Genomic DNA, 20,549 nt, shown 5'->3' with positions numbered 1-20,549 from the left:
AAATGATTCTTAGTACACTACATCATCCATTACAAGATTAATTAGCATTTGCAAATGTACCAAGGACAAACATTTCAGGTGTTTTTTTGTTTGTTTGTTTGTTTTTATGAACCTATAAGACCCACCTTTAAAAAACATGTAAACTCAAATCCCATCAAAACAGAAAATTGACACAAGTTTTAATATTTATATATTTTAAATCAAAACACAATTAAATATAGTATGCTTTAAGTACACGAATACTTGGGCATGAGAGAAATAAGAGGTGGTACATAGTACCAAAAACCTATACACAGCCTTTTTTGCTTTTTTTTTTTTCTTATAGATAATACAGTGTCTCTATACAATCAAATATTGCAACAGTATAACACTTGCTAGTCAATCAAGATACTCTGAACATTGGAGATGATTTCTTTGCAAAGTGATTTTTTGCACAAGTTCAAGGAAAAAAAGCAATCATAAGAGTTAAATAAAAACCAAAATGGAAGTGTTGTATACTAAAAATGCAGCGATAACATAACAGTGACACAGAGTGTTTTTGATACTCTGCAAAATCAATTTGCTGGGAAAAATAGAGGTGCTGTGTCACATCGTGGCTTTTTTTTTTTTTTTTTTTTTTTACTTAAACTAAAGGTTTTGCAAGTTGCAAGTGTTGACAACATCAGGGAAAAGGTGGCTGAAGATCATTAAAAATTATTTTTCTTTGTAAACCAAACCTCTGGAATTAGATACTACGCTGGTTTGAGGACAACAAGTTATGGAGAATGGCAGCAGCACATGGCAGTAATTACTTTTTTCCTTGCTTGTGGGATGGAAAGAAAAAAGATGGAGCAGGCTACTGGCTACGATCTCCTCAAAGCACAGGCTGCATTCAGAGCCAACGCTCGGGAGCAGAGGGCTGCACAAGCACAAGACTGGCTTTCAAGTCTGCTCGAGTGGGCTGTGTGTCTGAAGCAGGGGATGAGTGTGTGCAGGTGTAAGAGCTTGACAAGGAAGAGTTACGCTGTCCAGGCTTCGCTCCTGATCGTTCTACACTGCCTTCAAAGTTAATGGAGTTATGAAGTAAAATACATTTATCTTACAGGTGAATGCTCATCTATTTCAAGTAAGGAAAAATAAAACTTAAAACTTTTTAGGTCATTCACTGCCAATAAATTCACCATTTCAGGTTCGCTTCTCCAATGGCCAATGTCAGGGATGCATCCCGTGGCATTTGCAGTTATATAATTAAAAATTACAGGTAGAACTAGAAACTACAGCAAAACCTTCCCCTCTTTGTGGCTTGTGTCCCATTCCAGATATTTTGCTTAAAAGTCTTTTTGAGACGGGGTCAAGTATTTGTGAAGTTGATCACAGTTACTCAATGACACGTTCATAAGTGGTGTCTTCCTCTCTAAAAACCATCATTGTGAATGCCACATACAACAGGAAAAAGTGTTTCTTCACGCTCTACAGTGGAGGTACAGGATTGCTTCTTTTTAATTCTTCCTTATCAATGAGGGAGATATCAGCGGTTGGAGTAACAGTGCTTTGTTTTTATTGGCTGTGTTAAAGAATCCACCCAAAGGGAAAGTTCACTCATTCTCAAAGCAGAAAGCCAGATTTCCTGTTCTGGCATTTCTAAAATCATAGCTGAAAAAGGAAGAACAGGGTTAGAGTTCATCTTACCCTAAAACATACACATCAATCACTCAACAGAAAGACATTTTGTGTTTACAAGTGTTGAAGCCAGGTATGCTTATGAGTTTGGGAGAGAAGAAATGCTACTCCCAATCTTCCAATTACAGTAACTATTGCTTGCTTAATTGAATCCAGAGCATCTGCAGCCACTTGACATTTCTAAATATTGTACTGAGTGACTTTGTCATCCAGTCAGACTGGAATTACAGAATTAAGTACAATTATTATAAGTCATTTAAATATAACTATTCAAAAAAAACACAAAAACTATGGACCATCCATTCAAGCCTAGTCACTAGGATTTGGCACAGTTACTTTCAATAATTAAGAATAAGTAACTTGAAAAAGTCAGATGCTCAAATGCTCAAAAGCCAGGAGTATCAGATTCTATACTTGATAAACTACTGTCTTCATTATTTCACAAAAAGTTTGGTACATCAGAACTTTTCTTTTTTTAGAAGACAACACGTAAGTTTTAGTGGTAATTTAGGCAAATACACTATTTCATGGTAAAGAATGCTAATAAGCGTGAACTTAAACAAGGAACTGCAATGCTGATCCTGCAGCACATATCACCTTCTTACCTAATAAGGCAGGTTGTAAATACTCGAACAAAGACAATTTCAAGATTTGCACAGGAGAAGCACCACAGGTGGTACAGCAAGAGCTCTGCTCCTCCCATGCTGGCTCAAGCCAGATAAAGGCACACTGCTTTTCCACCCTCTTACCTTTGTAATCTTCTCTGAACGCTGTTCACATTGTGCCTGCTGCATAACATCATTGACTATCATCTTTGCTATCCTCCAAGCCATCTCTTCTTGAGCCTGCCATAGCAAAAACATCCCAAATACAAATGGTTTGAAGTCCGTAAAATAATGCAGTGCCCTCAGCATAGTTCATGTACTCAACCTTGGATACGCAGTTAGCTTTCACAGCTCAGTGACTTGGAGTAAGCATATCCTCCCTTGATGTAAATGCACCTTGGTTTCCAAGTACAGCATTAACTTCAATTAACATGAACATTTACTGCTTGATGCAATTTCCAAAACATTTGGTAAGGTTTTTAGACTTATCCATTGGGAACATGTCCAAGCCCCTCCAGAGGGAAGAAATGCAGCCTGCAACCCATATACAGTGGTCACTTCACGATAAAACCAAAGAACAACAGCACCTCCACACTTACTTGAGGATCTATCTTAAAACACTGTAATAAGAAACCCCTTGACTGCAAGCACACAATTAACTATTTTATTAAACTATTCAGCACTGTCAAAAAAAAAAAAAAAAACCACACAAATTGTTTCACTGGTGCATGCAATTTGATGATATTTATCACAGTGTCACAGTTCTGGTTGGTGTATCAGACCTATTCAGAATCTGAATGATAAAGTATGTCACAAGGACAAGAAAAAAAAGAGTACACACCTCATCTGTGTTTCCTTGAACCCATTTCTTCATTGCTTGTGAAAACATGGACCCTAGTTGAGATTTAAAAAAAACAGCAATCAAGGTATATTAGCAAGCTCTGTGGCACATCTCTACAAAAGCTACTTCCTTCTATCCTTCTGAATGGTTTGCACTGCTGGTGTTAGAGAACACAGAAAAGGAATAAAAGACAAGGGATTACAGGGAGCTATGGTTCAATAGACTATGAGTTCAAATCATTCCTTTTTACCAGAAAGCAGAGTTGAAAAGCTGCATTAACAGCAGATCCCAAACTGAGTGGGAAGCATGTGGAGAGCTGAAGTTCTTTTTCATCTTGAGACCAAATCTTTCAAGGTTTGATCATCAGCTCAGCTGCTAGCAGCTTTCATCCCTGCCAGGTTCCACTGACAGCTCCAACCCCCACAGGCTGCTCATGATCCCAGGAGTCCAGCTGGACCAGAAAAGCACAATTTGGCTAGGGAACCAGGCCAGAGATGGGTTTTGCCTCAGTACAGGACAATCCCCTAAACATCTCTATTTGGCTTTAACCAGAGCTTGAAAGAGACAAGAATCTTGCTTATCTTGACTGAAGAGAAGAAGAGAATAGTTTTGAAGATGTGTATTGAAATTAAAAGAGGAAAGGAAACCTTTTGATTTTTTGACATCAGGCTCCGGTTCAGATTCTCTGATAAACTGTCCCAGGTCACTGACTCGTCCAAATGTCATCTTCCTGCAGAGAAAAGGAAGAAAGGGACCACACAGGTTACCACGAGAACTCCAGTAATAGGGAAAGTTCTCAATCAGAGAAACAAAAACAAGTCTACAATACAATAAAGGCTCTAGTAAAATGCCATTTTTTTCTTACACCAATTACCACCTTTTCCACCTAGAAATGATGTACTGGGAAAAATTTCCTGTCCTCCTTGTGTATCTGAATTCAGAGCCTATCTTAAAAATTCTAGGAACTACAAGTAGGCAAATGCTTCAACTCAACCATAACATCAACAGGCAGAGCTATCAAGTGCTCTACACTATTATAAAACACGTCATCAGGAGAAAACAGTTTACAGTACTTAAAGGGACAGAAGAGTGGCATGCAATAGCAAAGCAACTATAGAAACAAAGAATTTCTCTATGAGATCCACAGAGCAGAAGAGCTTTATAACAAAGAGCAACTTAAGAAACAGGAAAACAGCAGTGCAGTCTGCTGATGAAGTACAAGCCCTTCTCTACCATGGAAGTAGGGAGAAACTGAAGATGTTCATTACAGTATCAAATGCACCTGAGCTTTTTCTTTTTCTATTGCAACCCCAAATAGGAACTACTTTGCTATATATTTTGGAGTCAGAAGAGTAATAGCGAGGAGAAAAAAAAATCTGTTGGAAATATTTTTCTGGCTGCTGTTCTGGTCAGAGAATCATTCACTATGATGCTGGTATTAAATCACACTAATGAAATAAAATTGCTTTCAAATACTAGGATGTACTAATAATGCAACATTTAGTATTTACGCATACTCTCAGCGAAGGACACAGCAAAAATGAAACGTGAAAAGTATGCTACAAAGAATGAGATGCACTGAATGAGTCTTACCCTGCATATGTTCGTTGATACAAAGATTCTGGATCCAGACTTGCAGCATCTACAATTATTGCTTCATCAAAATTTTTCAGGATTTTAACATTAGCCTTTTTGACATTGGACTACAAATAAAAATTCTAAGTATTAGTGCCCAATGCAAACAACTTGTATCTTCTTAACAAAATTACCATTTTAGTGCTTTAACACATAGATAAAAAACTCCGTAACATCCATGCAAGCATAAAAGAATTAGAGAGCATCTACACAACAATGAATTGCTAACACCGTATGACATTGTTTTGAAACAGAGGATGACAAAGTTACATGACCAGAGCCAAAGACAATGTGCAGGTCAGCATACATACATGTAAAGACTGCTGTCTAAACATTATCAGCTGAATAGATCTGTGTGTGCATGCATATTATTTGTTTGAGTATTAACACTGAACTACCTCAAAAGCTGCAGCAGCTTCACTCATCCCTCTCATGCACCTGGTAAGCAATTCCTATTAAGTACTCTATGCGTTCCCCACAAACAGAGAACAAACATTTATCTTTTGGACTGAAGCATTTACATAGGAACGTGAAAAAAAAACAAGGAAATGTTTGAGCAACAGCAGGGAGAGCACAAACGTATAGCAATCTATTAGCACCTTAACTCAGAACAGAAACATTTATGGCAGCTGCCTTGCAAACACCTTTCCTGCTGGTCTGTGCAAGTGCTGTTCTTTATGCAAAAATATGCAGAGATCTGCCTAGGAGCATCTCCAGCTAAGTAGGAATGCATACCACAAAATGCAGCACTTCCTTCCCAAGCATTCCAAGCAGGCCAATTACCAGAAGTTTCTCCTCCTACTACTATCAGGAGGCAGGGTAGTTTAAGATGGCAGAACAGATTTCATTCCCCACTTTTTTTTTTTTAAACTTAGTTGGGAGGTATAAAAACATTACAAGCAAGTAGTACAGCTTCCAGGTTGCTTGAACTGCAGTATGTCGGTACTGTTGGTCTACATTCCAGATTTAAACCCCCTGGTAACACTGCAGCATTCAATAAAAGCAACTCAGCAGAAGCAGTTCTCGCTTAGCTTTTCTGCTCTCAGCTGGGCTTGCAGTTTGCAAGCTGACCTGGTTACAGATAAGCTAGAATCTGCTTATCCTCTCCCTCAACCACATTTGAATCAAGCAAAGCTAGAAGTTTTGGAACAGACAACTCTTTGTTAAAAAACATTTCTTTGATGTTGCTTGCATGGTTACCAAATGTCACGTGCTCCACTGCCCACATCTGAGGCTAGGCCCACATGGGAACCCAGCACCACATAAGGCAATAAAAAAGAAAGATGCTGGTCTGTGACCAGGGCACAGAGCAAATAGCCAGTGAACACCAGTGAAACTGGAAAGGTAAGAGCCAGAGAAACCCAGCCACATTCTTGCTTCTACACAGTACTGCAAAGGAACAGCCACATAGCCCTAATCATGCTTAATGAACGAAAAGAATGCCCTACCCAACAACAGACTATTTTTTTATTGCCAGCTTTACATCAAATGATAGACACACGAACAACACCCCCCAGATCACAGCATCTCGGTGGAAGTAGTGTCTGCAGTGTGTATTTCTATGGAAATACAGTGTCAAAAGTATGTATTTCCAGCATGCCAGAGCTCTTGCTAAGGTCAGGAGTCTGCCCATCTTCTACCAGACCAACATGACCAGCTACCCTAAGAACTACAGCATGGAAATATCTGCTGAGGCAAACTAATGAAAACCAGCTGGGAGAGATAAACTGTCATTACTCTACATGTGAATTGAAAGATGACGAACACTAGAACTGAGGGGAATTCTCTGTACAGAGGTATGTCACTTTAGTGACACTGAACACCCAATTTGAATGTCCATATTTAAATTCCATCGTATATTCTAGTGTCAAATTTGCCTGAAGTTGTAACTGGGGTGTTGTTCCCCCCAAACGCAGCTTTAAAATGTTCTTTAAAAGATTCATAAACAAAGTGTTTATAAAAAATGTTCTTAAGTGTTACAGCACTATGAAACAGTCTTCGGTGATTATTAACAACTTAATGAAAAAACATAACCTTGATTCAAAGAACTAAAAGTAGTGCAAGACTCCGAGGACAATGAATATGATAGATACAGTCCTGTACCAACATCATGTTTCATCTTAGCAGGAGGCACAGTAAACATACCCTAACATAACACAAGATTTAGTAATGTTTAGTGATGCTAAAGAGGATCAGGAAGCTTACAATTACAAGAAACCCTTACAGGGTATGAACTCTGATATCAAGACAGGAAAGCAACTGCAGCATTTGCTGGAACAGAATTAAACCAAGACAGACATACCTGGGAGGCAGAGCCATCTGGGCCCCCTATGGAATCGCTATCAGGAGAACTGCCGGGCCCTTGAATGTTCAGTGCAATATTCCCTCCTGGAAATTCATCTCCTCGTACAGAATGGATGAGATCATTCAAGTATTTGTAATAAAGGTTGCTGGACAAGAAACCAGGCAAAAAAACCTGAGAGACAGAAGAAGTCCCCTTAATCACAGCAGGCCTGCACGACTGCTGTAGATCATTTGTAAAACAGAAGAGACACACAAATATCTCAGTCCTTGTGTAGATGGTACACAAGTGTTCAGGTATGGAACTATTCTGGATTAGCTACTGAATTGCTTTCAGGCCTACTGCAAAATGAAACAACAAAAACAGTTATGTTTTAACTAAATTCCCCACAGATTGGAACTAAAATTGAGATTTTCCTTCTTCTAGAAAGGCCTGACAGCCCCACAGCCTTACAGCTATCTTACCAGACTGTTCAGAAACCAGCAGCACCTCAAGAATCAGGCCATCAATCTAGTACCCTGTATCCTACGGTTACGCTGTTATCCACAGCACTGGTATCATACCTGCAAACTACTACTAGCACTTGCAAACAACTATTACTAGCATGAAGAAAAATTTTGTTAAAAAAAAAAAAAAAAAAAGTAAAATAAGCTGTTGATAACAATTCATACATGGGGGAATTCCGTTACTCCCAATAATATGCAACAATTTGCAGATTAACCACTTTGTGGTATCTTTCCACAGTAGGCTGGGGAAAATATCAAATTTTACTAATTCTATTATTCATGTAAACAGTAAGTTATTAAAATAAGAGGACAAGTTGGAGATGGCAAATGGAATTTGCAAGTCTGATGCTACAAGATCTTCCCATTATCTTCACTAACTGCCAAAACCATTCTGAAGAGGGTGTCTCACCGTCTCCATGGTAGTCCACGCCTGCCGTAAGGGAGTAGTGAAACAGTTAGGGAGAGGGCCACCTTCCCTGCAGATGTTGGATTCAATCTCTAACCTCACAGAGTCATCAAACCCAAGAGGATGCGTGGCTTGAAGGGAGAAGTACCTGCAGCACCAGACAGGGGAAGAAGACAACAAAAACGCTTTGCAAAATTTGGCAGTGTTAGTACCTACCCTTTTCCACTGGAGGCCATTAACCATGCTGCAGCCACTAGATGGTGCTGGCTTCAAAATGTACGTACAACTGACAGTAACTAAGTGCAGGGAGAAAAAAGTCCCCAATTCACAGAAACATTTTTTGATAAAGCCTTGCCCTGAAGATACAGATAAAAGAAACAGAGCATCATGTGATTACTGATGAGCAGAATCCTACACAGCTTTGTAACAAAGAAGCAGGAATGAAGCAGAGGACACCCAGAACTCTGAAGCAGCATTTGCTCATCATTAAAAACAGTTTGACAACGGAGGGTAACAAAGGTGTGTGACTAATGGAAGTGGGTTCTTTGCTTCCTCTCCAAATTTTATTTCCTATCAGGACAGTAACTCAACAAGCTTATGGCAACAAGCCTTACACTTCAGCTTCTGGAAGCACTTTTTATGTCCATCCTCCAGTTGCACTGTTGCTAAGCTGAGGCACAAAAAGGAAAGAAGTTACACTACTGAGAGTGAAAATGACAATAAAAGGGGACTGGTTGCTTCCTAACCAAAATAAGGACCATCTTTTGAAATATTAATAACAAGCTCAACATGGCTTTTATTACGTGTGGTAAAAGCACTTGCAGCCTACGTTAAATGACTAAGAGTACCTGAAATTAAAGACTTTTCTACACTTAACACTGCTATAAGGTTTAGAACTTACACGTTTTTATATAGCAACCAAGTAGCTTCGATATTTTATGGCCAAACATTAACTGAAGCAATCAAGTCCTGAAAATTCTGATTTTTGTTTAAGAACAAAGTCTTTATCAGGATTTTATCCTTATGTGTAAGGAAACATTCTAAGAGCCATTGTACATACACACATACACTGGAGATCGCCTAAATAAAATGCATTTCAGCAAAACAATGCAAGACTGCACAGCATTTGAAAATTAAAAGTTCCTCTTGCACACGGCAACACAGAAGGGCAAAGACAAAATTAGAGCTTCAGAAACATAATTGTTGAACTCCCTCACTTGTCATATAAAATCATGGCGTCATTCTGTGCTTCTTGCCCATCATACTGGCCTTTTTTGGCAGCAAGTTGAGACTGGAAGTTATCTGCTGCCAACCAGAACTGCAATACATTAACTGCTTCTTCTTTCTCCATGTACTAGAAGGGAAATTAAAAAATAAAGTTTTAGCGAGAAAACATAACAAGCACAAACAAACTTCCTCCATCCCACTTAAAGTAAAAAACAGCCCATAAATTTGTGACACAAAATTATCAAAGGCATATAAATACTTTGTATTGTCTGATAGTGCTGCAGACAGAACTAGCTTGTTGCATTCTGTTTAACAAAAAAAAAAAAAAAAAGAGCTCACGACATTTCTTTTCTGTACAGATTTTTGCATTTAGTTTCCAAACAATTACTTGTTTACATCATACTGAAAGACATAGGAAAAGCTATTTTCATGCTACACTTAGTTTACAGCATGTCTCAGCTTCCCAGCTTGCCATTCCAAACTATATTGGCTTATCAGACTATCAGGACAATTATCTCACTCCTAACAGATGATTCCCTAGAGGTACAGGACCCCAGAGCTGTAAAACCTCACATTTATCCTATTGCATTTAATCCCAGAAAAAACAGATACACCTCATCTCTTTGGTTATATTTAAGGTGCTTGGTTATATGTATTTTCTTATATTTAATATATTTTCCATGTGATAGAATGGAATCAAGAAAACAAATCACAACCCCAATACTCACCTCAGAGAAATAGAACAGGGCTGATTCACAGAAAAGTATGTCAGCTAGATAAACAGTCCCACTAGTCAGCACCTCGATCTGATATTTACAGAAATGATGACTTCGCAAAAATTCACTAAAGTGCCTGCACACGAAATAACGATTAGTCATTAAGGGCCAACAGCATTCAACACACTTTGTGAACCAATTAGTTCTTGCCCCAGAAGTCTTACTATTTCAGTCAGACAAAAGTAAAATGGGCAAGAAAAAAACAGGCAGGGTATACATATGACATGGGAACATTATAAAGAACACATTAATAGCATGCAAGTACAGCTTCAGCAAGCAATCACAAGAACAGATTTGGAGGAAGAGATCGGAGCACTATTTCAAGTATAGGAGGCTACACAGAACAGCAATTTTATGGTCGTCTTCATAAGCATTTTAAATGAACCACCTTTTGCAAAAGGACAACAAACACAAGAAGCCAAACCATTCCTTAACTTACTCTTGTTCCATTGCATTAAACACTATTGACTGTGCTGTAACAAAGCAGTTAGGATCCACTTGTCCATCTTCACCACAAATCTTTGCTGCAAAGAAAGACAGGGTTAATTTTAATGCACGTTTGGTTTAAAAAAGCTGAAAGACATGAGCGATGACTAGTTAATGAAGAACTGCAGTTCAAATCTGCTAGAATCAGCTGGTCCTGACTGCACAAAAAAAGCTGCTAAGAGGCACTAGCACTGCCTTCTTAGCACTGCAGATAGCTGACTGATACTATTATGGCTAAAATATTTGATGAAGACTCGGTTTGGATTCTTCCTATAACCACCAGGAATTTTCACTATTTTAAGCAAAGTCTCTGCAAGTTCTTAGGTGGACGTTGCACAAAATTACTGAAAGGTAAGATCTGCTGATACCCATGTGATTGCATGCTATCAAAATAACCAAGGTGGGGGAGGGGGGGAGCATTCTGCAATCATCAGGTGTGTGTTTAGCTATCTTTTTAAAATTAACTTTGCAATTCAGAAAAATAAGCGCGTGTGGTACTAATGATACTTATGGTGAAAGAGGAAGCTCTGAACTGAGCAGGCAGTATGCATTCTTACCAACTATGTCATTTCTCATCGCTTCTGTAATAGGTATTGGTTTAGCAGCATCTGGAGAAATATATTTGGTAAAAGTACTAACTGCATCCCGTTCTATACCTGCAAGGAAGAAATTCTGAGTCAAACTTTGTATGCATTGGTACAGGTTTAAAAAGAAGAGTGAATAACTTTCTTTCCTGAAGAGCAGATGTATCTAATAACAATTACAGTCTCCTTCCCATGAAGCTTTCACAGTTTCTTGCTCAAAACTTTGCTATCAGCAATCTAACACAACTGTGTTAGCTCCAGCCAGGTCACAATAAGCCCAGCATGGACCAGCTAGTGAGATGAACACAGTAACGTAGCTCCAAATCCCCCCCCCCACCAAACAAGACAGCATCCTCTGCCTCAGCTGCACATCTTAGCCCCAGTAGTAACACCCGTGTGGCATGAACTGCATGGAAGTTCCCAGTTTCTAGCTCATAACACAGAACAGAAAGCACTTGCATTATAAAGGAACTAAAGGAAAAAAAAAAATCAGAAAATTGGATTCCCCCGAACAAGTTGTACACTTTGCGTGTCATTTTTCAAACAAGTTAGGACACTGCTTCGTAGAGAGGGAAAAAATTGTACTCCAGACTTCCCAGATTTCTCAGAAAGGACCTGGTCCTTTCAAATTATTTTAATGTCAGAAATCAGAGGTGTTTTTCATGACTATGTCATTGTTTGCTTATGATATTTTGGGGCTGAGGTTACATATTCTGGAGGCATACGATAAATAGCTATACAAGGAAGGCAAATATCAAGAGAAAAGGATGTAACATAAGGAAACAATTGAGCAAACAAAAGGAATCGATACGAAGAAGGGAGTGCTTCCTTTTTGTCTGCATACTTGCAGAAATGAGGGCGAACTGAGTCGATGCAGATTACAGAAACAGGTGCATGTAGCTCACTATCAAAAGTCAATATTTTAATTTCATCCTTACTTCCAGTTGCCTCTGAAGAGGTGGACTCCGAATGAGAATAATAAGTTACAAGGGGAGGAACTCTATCAAATAAATCCAAGAACAAAAACAGCACATTCCATACAAAATCTCTACAAGTCTTTTGGAACCAATACTTACGCCATTTTACGTGATTCAGGATATTTACCTTCCACAGGCAGTTTATTATCAATTCTCAGCCCCATCATCCAAATTTTCTGCAATTCTTTTAAGTTGGGGGGTGGAATGTGTGAGGGAAGAGCGGGACATTGCAATGTTCATCTTCGTTTCTTAAGATTACACAAGTAGGAACAGCATATTTATTTTTAAACAACCAGTCAAAACAAATACATAGCTCTTAAACTGCCTATCCACTTACACAGTAAGTTACCGAAATACAAAATGATTTTCCTCCTCACAGCACCACACCAAGCTTACTAAGAACACAAGAACCAAGGCAGCTCACCATAAAAAGCAAGCAGTAGCTAGTACATTCCCCATCTGCCCACCTTTTTCAAGAAAGGGGATACGTGACACTTACTTTTCATTAGTTTTCCTGACAAGTCCTTTAGTGCAGATGAGGGGCTGTTTCTATTTGATACTGTAAGCTTGGAAGATTCTTGCTGATCAGCTGCAACAGAATGCATCCCTGTCTCAGATTTTCTTAGACAAACAACACTGGTATTATCCCTCTCTTGACCCGAGAGCACGTGGTTCTGGCTGTTGCTAGTTCTGTTGTTCTTATCTGGAGCCACTGGTTTGGTCCTGAGCAGTCGCACGGTGCTAGAATCCTCCAGTCTCTCCTCAAGCAATCCAGGCGGAGAAGATGCCGTTTCCTCTTGCTTCGAGGGCGACACCGGCTCTGCCAGCGAACTCTGCTTAACTGTGTTCAGGCTGTGCGCTCTTATGCGGGACCATGTTGTGGAGTGAAAGCTTTCAGCCTCTAACCAAAACTTAACCAAATGTTCCATTCTGCGCAGTTCCATAAACTGGATAAAATAAGGGAGGGCTACATTGTCCTGCAGAACTTGTTCAAGGGTCTTTGAAAGGCTTGATTTGGTCTCTTGAGCCTGATAATTCAGACACGATCTGCCTAAAGGGAAATATTATGAGAATAACTCTGTATTGTGTTACAAACATTTCAATTGAATACAAAAACGTCTTGGAATGCAGCTAGTGAAGAGATGATTCCAACCTAATGGTGGTACACAAGACAAAGGAATCTCTTTTAACCAAAAAGGCAACGAATTTACTGCCCATTCAAAGCCCATCCAGGCTATAACAGATGCAATTGAAATGGCAGTATCGATTTTTAGTTACCCAATTTACTTGACTGAAAACCAACAAACGGTCAGCATACCAATAACATCCACCGGAGGGAAAAAAAGAAAGGAATTGCTGATAGTATTACAGAGCAGATAAAGCCTTACCTAAGTCTCCAAAATGAGCAGCTTCCATGTGACTTGGCTGCTTCTTAAGAGCAGCTGTCCGACTGCTAGAGAAAGAGTCCATGTTGGCAGAGATGGCATTAATTGCCACATGGCTTGGTCCTGCAGCCTCCAGCAAGGCATGATTTCTAGTGCTTCTTTGAGGGGAATGTACAGGTATTGGAGCTGGAATCAAGACAGCAGTGATTAAAATAAAAGGATCCCCATATCATTTCTATGCATTATTGGGTGCTAAGTGCTCCCCAAACAAGCCAGAGGTTGCCCAAGTCAATCTTATTAAAAACCTCATGGAACCACTGCACATCATCTTGGATCAAGGGTCTGATATGATTTAAGATTACAGAAACAAACAAGTTTTATGGCAAGAATAATCTCACTTCCAATAGATCTGAGTGGTACCCGCCCCCTATATCCTCCTTATTCAGTAGGTAATCAAAAGCCAACAAATCCAAGTGTGCATGTAAAATATTATTCCTGAGTCTTCCTGCTTCCTTTATAACCTCTGTAACAGTCTCGTACTTTGTCAGCAATGTAGTTTAGTTGCATTATTCTTGGCAAATCCATTTCCTTACCTTTTTAAAGGTTTAAATGCGTTAATAAAAACTGAACTACAGAACTGAGAGTTTTAACAAGAACATCTTTCAAAAATATTTTGTCTGTACCTGAGTTCTAAGAGGGAAAAAAAAAAGCAATAAGGAAGGAAACATCTGTGATGAAACAGAGATTATAAACCTTCATCTCCCTTGGCCATTTCAGAACATGGCTGGCTATTTGAGCCTAGAGAGAACAAAGAAGAACTTCCTCATGCAAAACCATCTGTGAAAAAGCATCAAGTGGTTGTTAATTGATGACAAAGCTGGAACAAAACAAAACACAGCAATACCAGTTTCCAAAGCTCTCAGGAAATTACATTTGATTAGGATGTCACACAAGGACATCTTACACCTCTGACTGTTAAAAATAAAGCGAGTCAGATGACACTATCTCAGCACACTGCTTCACAATGACGTGTTTCATCAAGGTGTTAAGAAAGTTGTTTTTTTTAATGACTTTCATGCTGTGTAACTTTATTTTTATGCACAATTTAATGTGATGACAGAAGTTGACGATATCACACTTGAATATCATGGTAGCAGATACCTGGAAGCAACAGTACAGGAGAGCTGAAACATTGATGCTATCCTGAAGTGTTCCTGCATTTAAAGTATTTGGTGCCAAGGTACTGCTCACCGTCTTTTACATAGCCTTTATTTAATACTTTAATAATATTTAATAATAAAAAATAGATAAACAAAAATATTTAATAATATAATAATGGAAAACCTGCAGTTTTCCCCATGCCAATGGATGGCAGCCAGTCACTTGGCTGATGAGGGAAACTTGCTGCAGGCTGCTTGTGTAGAACCAGAGCCACACTGCTCGTAATGGTTTAAGCTTTTGTGAAATAGATTCAAATTGAATTTCGTATGACAAACATTTGAAGCAAAATTGTTCTACTTAATCTAAGCATCAGGCACTTGTTCCAAAACCTCTGGATGGCACTAATCTAACCTAACATCACATGGATTGTGGAGCAGCTGCTTGCCACACTGGAAAGATGGTCCCTGTTTGCAGCAGCTTGCATGTAATATAGGAAGTTTTCAACTTCAATGGTGACCAAACTGCAGCCTCTCCCTGACAGCCTCTGTCAGCTAGTCCCTGGGAACTGCACTGGCACTAAAATAATGGTGTACACTATTAAACAGATGCAATTGTTTCCTATATTTGACTTGAGACGCCAAGGTAAGAGAAGCCTTTCATTTTCTCTCGTTATCCAGATAGCACATTCACAAGTACAGAAACGGGATTTTGTCTGAGGACATAAAAGTAACAGGCCAGATTTACACGGACTACCTCAGCTCCTTTTAGCATTGCACTAAAAATTGATAGCATAAATAACCTTGTCTTCCCACACTTTATAAACTTCTTTCCCATCAAGACTTTGTCTCCCAGCAGTCAGCAGCAAGACTTCTGCATCACATGGGGGAGCATTAGAACAGCTATTCATTCTGAACAAAATTCCCATCTGTGGTCTCACAAGACACATCAGTCAGAGCTAGATCAGACACTGGCACCCTCTTTGGCCAATTAGACAGTTAAGCTGCATCTTCAAAACCACAAAGGACACTACAAATAAGCAAGAAACTTCACAAGCAACTCATCGTAGATAAGGATTAACTACTGTCTGCAAGGTGACTGAGTTTTACCATCCCTTTGAATTAAAGCTCACGTCTGACATAATTTAATAACCTTCTGTACTTATAGATACAGCGAGATGGCTAGGAAAGATTAGTTGCTATAAATACTCAGGAACAGAATTAACTTTTGGTTCTGTTTTGCTTTTAAGGCTTAGATCGGGTTTGCACCCGATTGTAAGGAAATTATTCCATAGTTACAATAAAAATGTCAGATGATATTAGGTAACTGAATTCATAAACAAAGCATCGCTCTTACTTTTAATTGCTTTCACATCTGTGGTCTTTTCTTGTTCTTTACCTTTCACTGTAAAATATAAAGGAAAATGTTAATGTTATTTTGGGTGACCAATGACATCTACCAGAGAAGGAATATAAAATTCCCAACTTCAGCAAGTATCAAAGGAAGATGCAAGCCATCATTTTGCTAAAAGTGATCTCATTTAAATCCGCATAACTAGTAACTGCCAGACTTTCAACGCTTCCGTGTTGCTTTCCTTTCAAAAGCAAAACCTTCTCATTCACAAGTTAAGTTCAATGAAATACACTACCTTAGAATTAACAGCCAGAAAGATTCTTGCTGTCCATACGATTAAAGCAAGGCTACACTCAAGGTTACTTTAATAAACAGCATTAACTGGAAAGAAAGGGATAGATGTGTTCTAGGAGCAGGATATGGCAGATGTTCTCCGAGCTACAAATCGCATTCCCCAAAACAAGCATCAGACCGGTGTAACGTGGACGGCTGGGGAGGTGCACGTGGAACCAGGGACAGCCTGTGACTCCTCCACCATGCAGGGGTACCACAAATGTTCTGGAAGGATGCTGAAAAGGGTTAATTATCTTATAAATAATACTGCTCATCTACCTTCAAAGGCTATGGCAAACAATTGATGGGAAGATCACAGTTAAAAAAAACTCGTGAGGAAAAAGTGCCTTTTAAAAAAAGTTGTTCTTAAAAGAAGCTCCTAAAGGAAAAGAACAAGGATATCTATTTAAAACAAAAATAAAGAGACCAAAGGAGTTCAGAAGCAGGATGGCACAAGAAATTAACTGGTGACATTGCAGAACACGATCTGCAAGAAGAGCCTCGTACAGCCGCTACAGGCTGGGATTATTACTACAAATAGGTCATCTTTGAACACCGACTCTGGAGTCCTTCCAAACATAACCACAATTCGTAGCTGACTAGAATCAAACATTTGTGTTACAGAACACCGGCAGATTAGAAAACGTTTCCTATTTAGACCTAAGCATTTTAAATATTTTAAAGGGAAACTTCAAGCTCCCGTTACATAATTGCCAGCTCGATCGTGGCCGCAGCGCTGCCACACTGCCAGCCTTCCCTGCGAGCAGCATGGATGCTGCAGATCTCAACTGGCACCTCAGCGAGTACGAGTTAAGCTAGTGGCTTCCACACACTGCCCGAGACAAAAAGGTTTAAGCCTCAGCTAAAAGAACCGGTCCTTTTTAAACTGAGCTTACAGCCAGATGTAACTGCACACGAATGGTGAGAACAGCCCAGCTTTTACATAACTGACTGCGTGCTGATGTGCAGGAGAGGAACCACTGAGAAAGCCTGCATGCCTGAAATAACCCTGAGCTACAGCAGACACGAAGCAATTCCCTTCACCACAAAGCTCACAGCCTCAGGAACTCTGCACCTCTCTAGAATGGTTCCAGTAATTTGTTCAACTGATATTTAACCACTGGCAATAGTTCCCGAGCTTCAGCAGAAGGGCCCTCCACACACCTATTTGCTGTTCCAATGTACTTGTTCCTTCTCACCAACTTCTCAGTTCCTCGCCGCCTTACTACCACTACTACAAACTCCCAGGCCACACCGCAACCTCTTTGTACACCGGTGTCTTTTGTCACTGCCAGCTTCAAGCAGAACAAGATTAAGGAGCACCAGCGGAGAATAAAGGAACACTGCTGTATGTGAGGAGACCACGTTACAGAGGGTGAAGCTCCACTTAAGGAATTTACTTTCATTTTCCTCAGAAAAACGGATGTCATTTGGTCTGCGTGCAGCCAGACAGATAACTGCGGTACACAACTACCAAGGCCAGAGGTCTGTGACAACTTCCAGTAGTGTTACCCTGTCTTGAACAGGGCTTGCATCAAACCAACACCAGCTGACCACAAGAGATTTGAAAACGTTGATTCATTCACATCTTGAATGGCAGAAGGATGAATGAAAACAGAAGGATGAACGAGCCTAAGCTGCTCATGCGTGTACGTGTAGGAAAAGCAATGCACAACTTCAGAGGTCAGCGTGCATCATTTCTAAAACATCCCCCATGAATGAGCACGGAGCCTGACTGTTCTCACTGATAATGGTTTCATGATAATTTCACTGATAATGGTGCCCTCAAGCCCCCTGGCTCCCGGCCCAACTGTTATTATTTCATTTCTCTACTGATTATCCAACCACAGTTTTATAGACCATTCTAAAAAACTGCTTCACTGTATTTTTGAGATTTTTCTACACGTCAGTAGTTCCAGCATCCTTGCTACAATTTCATTTGAAAACAACTGTTATCATTTTTATCCAATATTGTATCTGCTTAGATAAGAACAATTCAACCCCAAAACACTGACGCTTTTGTCCAGTGTTGGACTGCACGTGTCTAGTCTACAGAGGTTTATCCTAAGCCTTTAATTGTCGCTTTTCACCAGCTGCAGTTCAAGATCTTCTCTAAAAGTCCGTGTCTATAGCTGAGATACACAAAGCAGTATTATTTATGTACAACCCAGCTGAGAGCTTACTCTTCTCCTCCTTTTAGCAATGCCTCTGCTGGGCATTTAGCTCTGACTGCGCTTCTCTGACCGAAGATGCTTTAATCAAAGCTCCAGACACTTCACTACCTTCACGAGAAAGTTTCCACCAAAGCTCACACTGCTCCTAGGGTTAAGCATCAGGAGGGAACATCAGCTCCACGATTCTTTTCATCTACAGAGCAGCAGAAGCTATTTTTGAGCAGTTTGTTTATAAGCAGCATGAAAGTTTTATTCCGCAGCTCCATATCAGTACATAAACAGCTCAGGAACAATTAAACACTTGCAAAACCCTCAGTGGATTTCAGGGAGCCTTCATCGCTGCTACCATGAACAGCAGCTTACGTTCTGCACCAAAAACGAACTGTTTGGCGCTGCTGCTTTGGCTCGGAAACCTTACAGCAGCACTTGTCAGCCGGGTGCAGCAGGGCCGGCTCCGATAACGCGCTGTTCCCCCCGGCCCGCAGCCTCACCTCCCAGGCCGGGCAGTTGGAGTTGGAGAAACCCAGAGACCGCTCCGGGAGGGCGCAGCGGGCACTGCTGCAGAGCCGCCTCCCGGCAGGGCACGGCCCTTCCCCCGGGGCCCCGTTCCGCCGCCCCGCTCCGGACACCCGCAGCCCGCAGGAGCCCCGAGCGCCCCGGGCTCCTTCCCCAGCCTCCGCCCGCGCCCCCCCCCGGTGACCGCCCCCGGCCTTTCCGTGCGGCCCCGAGGCGCTGCCCCCGCCGGGCCCCGCGGCGCGGTGCCGGCCCTACCTTTCCGCCTGAAGAAGGACATGGCGCCGGGCAGGGGGCGAGGCGGCCGCCGGGGGCGTGGCCGCGGGAGCGGGCAGCGAGCCGGGCCCCTAGGAGCGGGGCTGCGCCCCCCGCCCGCCGCCGCCGCTCCCTCCGCCTCTTCCTCCCGCGGAGCCGCCAGCGGCCGCCATGTTGTCAACAACCGCCCCGCTCCCTCTTCCGGCCGACCGGCGGCGCGCGCGGCACGACGGGACGCGCCCGCGGACCCCCGCCTCGTTCGACGCGGCCGCGCCGGCGTCAGCGCGCTCGGCCAATCCGCGGGGGGCGGGGAGGCGGCCATCTTGGTTGAGGGCAAGAAGCTGCTGAGCGGCCGGGAGCCATCTTTGGTTAGGGCGAGGGGCGCCTGGCGGGCCGAGGCGCCATCTTTGTTGAGGGCAGGAGGACCGGGGCGCCCTGCGGCCACCTCGGGCCGCGAGACACGAGGCGGGGTGCGGCTGCTGCACTGCCGCTGCTGGCGGAGCTCGGGTTTGTGCTTGGCAAACTGAGGCCCGGCAGCAGGACGCGGCCCTCCCCAAACCCCACAGCCACCCGCCCGCCGTTGGCGCTGGGGGAGCGGCTGCGTGGAACAGTTTCTGTCCCGTTCCCCGGTGGCCGCCTCGAACGGGCCCTGTGAGGGAGGCGCCGCCGCGAGGGGCCCGAGGCGAGCCCCAGGGGTTGCGCAGGGGCCGCGGCTGCGTCTCGGCCGCTCCCATCGCCGGGTCGGGGTGGGTCGGGGCAGCGCCGTCCCCCTGTGCTGTGACTGTCCTGCTGCCGTGTTCGGGCCATACAAAAATACGTAATTAATAATCACTGCGTGATTACTGGAGCATCTTTCATCCGAGTGCTCCAAAGCTCTTCACAAACGCTCATTAATTAAGACTCATAAAATGCATAAAAGGTATACGGGGATCTCCTTGGGGCTGAGATGAAGCCATCTCAGGGGCACCGTGTTGCAGCTGATTAACACCCTACAGCAAATCTATTCTCTCTTTTAATATTATTTTTGCTAACTGATGCTCTTTGATACTTTTTTGTACACGTGCCCAGAGGCTGGTTTGAGGAAGTCTTTTTTTTTGCATAATGAGCTGTATTTAATTGGCACATACCCTAAAGAGGTTGACAAACTAAATATTCAAAAGGTGTGTAAATTTGAAAGAACGGGCTAAATCACATAGGGAACATTAAACTAACATCTTCTGTCAAAAAAATCTTTGCACCCAGACCTCTACGAACATGTATAACAACCTGCAGTACAAAGGCAGCCCTAATACGGCCCGTCTGATCCCCCAGTGTGCTGCACACAGCCTGCTGTCTGTGTGGCGCTGTGAGGTTAAGGGGTCGAGCTTTGCAGAG

The 20,549-nt window shown here is 41.9% G+C and overlaps 1 protein-coding gene across 2 annotated transcripts; it reads right to left on the bottom strand.

The window, feature by feature from the left end:
- Positions 1–173: 173 nt before the first annotated feature.
- Positions 174–19,344, bottom strand: AKAP10 (A-kinase anchoring protein 10). 2 transcript variants are annotated; one of them, XM_082776060.1, is made up of 15 exons: positions 19,179–19,344; positions 15,904–15,951; positions 13,393–13,575; positions 12,504–13,055; positions 11,001–11,099; positions 10,397–10,481; positions 9,910–10,033; positions 9,172–9,308; positions 7,958–8,102; positions 7,043–7,216; positions 4,699–4,808; positions 3,753–3,835; positions 3,106–3,158; positions 2,409–2,504; positions 174–1,632 (listed from the first exon to the last, which is right to left on the bottom strand). In XM_082776060.1, the coding sequence occupies exons 1-15, from the start codon at positions 19,198–19,200 to the stop codon at positions 1,627–1,629; spliced, it is 1,917 nt and encodes a 638-aa protein (XP_082632186.1). In that variant the 5' UTR covers positions 19,201–19,344; the 3' UTR covers positions 174–1,626. The 2 variants fall into 2 exon arrangements, with proteins under 2 accessions (XP_082632186.1, XP_082632185.1); XM_082776059.1 differs by lacking the exon at positions 15,904–15,951 and having other exon boundaries at positions 19,179–19,336.
- Positions 19,345–20,549: the final 1,205 nt, after the last annotated feature.

Source organism: Aythya marila (genome assembly GCF_965140915.1).
Source record: "Aythya marila genome assembly, chromosome: 20".
Taxonomy (NCBI): domain Eukaryota; kingdom Metazoa; phylum Chordata; class Aves; order Anseriformes; family Anatidae; genus Aythya; species Aythya marila.
Note: the sequence above shows the minus strand (reverse complement) of the source record. Positions and strands in the feature narration are given on the sequence as shown.